At 41.0% G+C, this 6,000-nt stretch overlaps 1 protein-coding gene across 2 annotated transcripts in view; it reads right to left on the bottom strand.

Annotated features, from left to right (window-relative positions):
- Positions 1-719: 719 nt before the first annotated feature.
- Positions 720-6,000, bottom strand: part of lmx1bb (LIM homeobox transcription factor 1, beta b) — a gene marked incomplete at both ends in the record, with an annotated part of 78,657 nt that continues 73,376 nt past the window's right edge. Inside the window, 2 exons of one of the 2 annotated variants that reach the window (XM_084055264.1) lie at positions 720-877; positions 2,918-3,079. In XM_084055264.1, the coding sequence (XP_083911390.1) occupies positions 720-877; positions 2,918-3,079 (320 nt within the window). The remainder of the gene's footprint in view (positions 878-2,917; positions 3,080-6,000) is intronic. The other variant, XM_084055265.1, reaches the window with a different exon arrangement.

The following is a 6,000-nucleotide window of genomic DNA, read 5'->3' as shown; positions in this document are numbered from 1 at the left end:
TACACTTTTACTGATCCTACATGTCCACCAAATTCTCCACTTTTATTTACTCTAAACAATTCTTTCTCTCTCGCTCTCTCTCTCTCTCTCTCTGTCTGTCACACACACATACACACACATACACACACACACGCACAAAATATCTCATACATACGTACATTTACAGTCAATCTTGCAGACATGCTGCGTCTATTTACTATCAACACGATATCTAAACCTATGGAAGTGATCAAAATGCTAAACGCTGAACATGGAGATCCATGTAGTGTAATGAAACAGTTCAAACACCACAATTTTAGCCAGGGGGCATACAAAAAAAATGTTTAGTTTACAATTGATCATGCACTGTATAAACTCGCTGTATGTTATTTGGTTTGAGACGGTATAATCAGTGGCTTCAATATGTACTCGTTTTCTTTAAGTGAACAAAGAAAGGAGTAATATCTCCTGTGACAGATAAGCAATCCTACCAAATAATCTAACAATATTTTTTAGGTCTTTTTCCCCCAGGAATCTTCACTGTTCTCCAACAGTGGTTTATTTAACTATCTTTGCGTCAGCTTCCATTACATAACCAGGAGCTACTGGTGGGTGAACAGTTAAGTTAGTTGTTCCTTTTCACTGTCTTGTCCATGTCGATGTAGAAACTCCTGGCCCTCCGGCCGTCAAGTTGAGATGTTGTACAGTTTACTGTATTCCGTGTTGATGCCTTCACGCTTTCATGACGCAAAGTAAGAGTTCTGCATGGAATAAAGCCGGTCGATGGGGTTTCCCACGCGGGCTTGCATGGAGTTGACTTCCGATGACGCCATGAAGCAGTCGCTGAGGCTGGTTAAAGACGTGTCGCTGTCTATGTCGTGGAACACGGAATCGTTTCCTGTGGATGGAGGGAATCAAAATGTATTAGTTTTGGCGTTTGGCAGTGGTGTAAAGTAACTAGTACATTTACTGAAGTACTGTACTTAAGTACACTTTTGAGGATTTTTTACTTTACTAGAGTATTTCCCATTTTCAATACTTTTACTTTTACTCCACTACATCTCAGAGGCAAATGTTGTACTTTTACTCCACTACAATTATTTGACAGCTTTAGCTACTTTGTAGATATAAATTATTTTATTATAAAACACTTTAGCCCTATTTTACGCAACGTGTTGTGAGCTTGTAGATCTGCTATTTTCAAACATTTTAGTACTTTTACTTTTGATACTCTAAGTATATTTTGATGCCAATACTTTTGCACTTTTACTCAAGTAACATTTTGAACACAGGCCTTTTACTTGTAACAGAGTACTTTTATATTGTGGTATTGCCATCAGAAGCATCGTGTACACACAGACAGGCACACATGAATCCCATGGTATTGATTAGAAAATCAGTATCAATCTTGTATACCAGATTTATGACACTGTTGTGAAACGATAATTACTAATAGCCGTATTGAGAAATTGCTATTGTGTGTCATCACAATTGTGGAAACTGTTTTGTTAAGGATCATCAAAGCCCACTTTTTAGCTGCCCTCGCTGGGACAATTGTGGTCTACGATGGGGCATGTAAACAAGGGGGCATCCTCCTAAAAGATCTGGTTAATAGCAACTGTTTACGCCTTTCATAAAACCTCAACATGTTATTTCTCTGCGGGGAATAGTTAACTTTATTACACTCTGGATCTTAATGATAGTGTTGCACAAAATGGGGACAGTGTGATGAGACATATCTTTTAATGCCTTGCCAATATTGTTCTCTTCCCTGCGAACCAAAGGAGAGTGATGAGACTGGGGATTTGGGTTTTTCACCACGGAGAGAAACTAAATGGAGGCAAATTATAAGGAAGTTATGAACTTGGCGAAATGGTCCCTCTGGGACTTGTTGAGGACAGCGCTCAAAAAATGTGTTGTTCCAGTTACATCCTGTGGACTAATACGTGATTGACGGGGGCTCCCCCCCCCCCCCTGTTTGTTTCTTTATACTGTGCTGCATAGCGTGCTGCACACAGACAGACGGAGAGACGGACAGACAGACAGATGGACAGACAGGCGGATGGACAGACGGACGGAAGGACCGACGACTAAAATGTATTTTGACGATGGCTTGATGGCGTCGTAATGGTTGATTCACTTAGATCTGCTATTTTCAGAGCGCAACACTCGAGTGCAACCAAACATAAAATGACTTGTCTTTTAGTTCTACGGGATCTCTTCTCCACTAGTCCCTCACTAACATTTTAGTCTAGTTTTTATTTGTTGACGAAATTGTCAATATATTTAGTCTGAGTTTTAGTCATAGCTCAGTTTTTATTTTGTTTTTATTTAGTTTTTGTCAGTGAAAAAAGGTATTCGGCGAACATTTTTCGTCATAGTTGTAGTCGACGAAATCAACACCGACACACACACACACACACACACACACACACACACACACACACACACACACACAATCAGGAAGAACATATGACACCCTCGTTGCTCGACTGATAACGGCAATAAGCCACTCCGACTCTGATCGTTGACACCCAATGATCACTTTGATCGCACATTAAGAACAGCTACATACAGTAGATTACACACCAATGGAAACGACGACAAGAACTTTTGCCTCAGAGAAGAGGAGATGGGGGTGTCGTGTAGGGGTGGGTGTGTGGAAAAGTTAAAGTCGTATTAAATTTATTTGAAAACAAACTTCAAAACCCCACGTCTTGTGAGCATGCTTGTGTTATCTCATGTGGGAGGGGAAGCTGCTCGTATTGCTCGGCGAGCGGTCTAAATCAAGGGGCTGTGGTCCAGGACACATGTCCCCACACTGGGGATTTATGAGGTACATCAAGGGATGAGTATGAGTGTGTGTTTTTAAGGGGGGGGGGGGGCGGGTGGATGGGTGAGGTAAGAGAGGGGTAAGGGGACTACAGTCGATGCTCACCATATGGATTCATGTGGTCACCGGGCATCTGTGGGGGGGTGAGCCCCTGTTGGAAAGGGTCTGTGCTGTAACCGTTCTGATCCATGGCAACCAGCTGCTGCTGCGGCGGGACGAGCGGCGTGAAAGAGTTCATCATCCCCTCCATCCGATTGGACATCACCTCTGTAAAGACGGCCAATCAGAATGATGGAAAAAGTGTTATTGGGAGTGTGTGTGGAGCCCGGGCTGAATCTGGAGTGTTTCCAGTCAATTCAATAAGCACAAACTGAGACCAAAGGAAAAGAAAACCGATTGTGCTCGTAGATTCCAATACAACCCATTTTAATGCAATCCATTCAAATTCATGTGCATCACCAGTACACCAAATACAAATATCTATTTTGTTTTTTTCTTTATGTTATGCTATGCTGACTTAAAGGAATAGTTCACCCAATAAATGAGTTTTTGTCGCATTCCTCAGCCAATAATTTGATGACCGGCGGAGTCTTCGGTAGGAGACTCAATGGAGACTCTTTGAGTCTCCTACCGGAAACACAGCCGGTCATCAAATTATTGGCTTAGGAATGAGACGAAACCCCAAAAAATATCCATGAATTCAAGGCTTCATGGGTTGCATAACTGATCGGAAATAAGTGATTTTTTTGTGTGAACTACTCATTTAAGTTGTCTAAGTTGTCAACAGATTGTAAAATGTAAAGAACCCGCAATTTTTTAAAATGCTAACAGAGACATGCTAGCAAGTAATTAGCTGCAGCTACAACACCGAATCTACTTGGATGATGTCTGTATATCTTTCTCATGGTAGCCTACAGGAGTGGTTCTCAAACTTTTTCATGTCAAGGACCCCCAAAATGATATGTATTTGGCCGCGGACCCCCATCTCAAAACATTTTGTTCCAGGGACCCCCCCAGAAGCAAAGATCCGAGTTACAAATGTTCGCTTAAAAATATATATATATTCAAAGGGTTTGCACACATTTTCACGATTTTTTTAAAATAGCAGAACTACAAGCTCATAGCGCGGCACTAGGTGCCGCGCTATGAGCTTGTATATCTGCTATTTTTGAATAGCACAAAGTATAAAAGGTTAAAGCGGTTAAAATCATTGTGATGCTATATTAACACATTTTGCTGGGGGACCCCCTGGAACCCCCCTAAGGACCCCTGGTACCCCACATAGTTGTTTACATTGGTAAAGAAGAGTGATTCTCTCACACTTGACTTTTAAAAATGTTCTTGCTCTTCTAGCTTATACAGAGTGGTGAGTGGGAACCCTTAGTCCTTGTGGCTTTGTGACTGGAACCCCTCCCCCTGCACTTTCCTTTACAGTGGTGAGGGCCTTGTGAAATGATGTTTGCCATTCATTCCACTCTTTGGCTTCCACGAGTTTTCCAAAACCATCCAGAATCTTTTGATGTTGAAGTTGTTCTGGTTTACATTCACATTACATGCATCTCATGGATGTGTGAACTCTTACTTTGTGATCTTATACCCTTGACCCTGACTAACAGTACAGCACAGATAGTCGTATAAGCCATTGGTTCTCAAAGTGGGGTCCGGGTACCCCCAGGGGTGCTTGAGAGAGTTCCGGGGGGTCCCCAGCTAAATGATGGATTGTTAGGAACCAAATGGACCTTTATGGGTTTTGAGAGTGTACAAATGGAACCAAATGGACCCTATTTGTACACTCTCAGAGTTAAATTAACATTGATTTTACAATATAAATCGGGGTCCTAGAGATAGAAATGCCATTAAGTGGGGGTCCGAAGCCTACTGCATGTCAAACTGGGGGTCCTTGAAATTAAAATGGTTGAGCTGTAAAAAAAAAAGAGCGGTAAAAATCTTCTCTTACGGGGGTCCCTAGCATACCTTTTCAAATGGGGGTCCACGGGCTAATAAGTGTCACTTTGGGGGTCTTTGACATGAAAAAGTTTGAGAACCACTGGTATAGGCAGTGGTGGACAAAGTACTCAACCCCCCAGTATACCCCAGTCAGATTATAGATACTCCTGCCCCCTGGTCAAATATTACTCAACTACTGTACGTGAAAGCTTCTGCAGTCAAATTTGTACTTGTGTAAAAGTACTGGAGTGTTTGCTTTTAAAATGCTTAAGGAATAAAAAGTACATGCTTTTGAAAAATACTTTAAAAGTACACTTTGCATTGCTGAATAAAATTTCTGACCTTTTCTAAAAAATATCAAAGAGTTTCCAGACATTTAAAAAAAACTAGCAGATCTACTGTACAAAGGTGACAACGTGTTATTTTCACTATTTGAAATAGTGCTTAATTCATAATGTAGCCTTTTCCACTTCCGAGAAATGTGGTGGAGTCAAAATGACACATTTCTTTCCCTCTATGTTGTTATGAGGGAAAGTATAAAAACACAGTCCTCAAGTAAATGTTTCTGTCCACCAGTGGTGGAAAGTAACTAAGTACATCTACTCAAGTACCGTACATAAGTAAAGTTTTGAGGTCTTTTTTTTTACTTTCTTCAATATTTACAATTTTCAATACTTTTACTTCTACTCCATTACATCTCAGAGGCATATAAGTATATTTTGATGCTAATACTACTTTTACTCAAGTATAATTTTGAATACAGGACTTTTACTTGTAACAGAGTACATCTACATTGCTGTATTGATACTTTTACTTAAGTAAAACATGTGAGTACTTCATCCATCACCGCTGTCCACCACTGGTGAACTCTACTTTGTCTCTTACCCTTGAACTGACTACAGCAGGGTTCTTCAACGTGTTCAGGCCAAGGACCCCCTAGCTGAGAGAGAGATGAAGCAGGGACCCCCTCTATTTTGTATAAAATTGTGTTTCAGATTAAACTTTTTTCGTTTACTCGGTCTGCTCTTTTGTCGCTCTACACCAAACCTCTTTGCCAAAAAATAGCCGATCTACAAGCTCACAACGCCTCGCAGCGCGAGGCGTTGTGAGCTTGTAGATCTGCTATTTTTTGGCTAAAGTTCTCCTCAGAAAAGGGATGCTAGGGTTCAAGTGGTTAAGGTAAAAAAAAAAAAATCATATCACACAAAGATTTGGCGGACCCCCTATAGTAGCTCTGAGGA

This window comes from Gymnoscopelus microlampas, assembly GCF_963454915.1.
Source record: "Gymnoscopelus microlampas genome assembly, chromosome: 4".
Lineage (NCBI taxonomy): Eukaryota > Metazoa > Chordata > Actinopteri > Myctophiformes > Myctophidae > Gymnoscopelus > Gymnoscopelus microlampas.
Note: the sequence above shows the minus strand (reverse complement) of the source record. Positions and strands in the feature narration are given on the sequence as shown.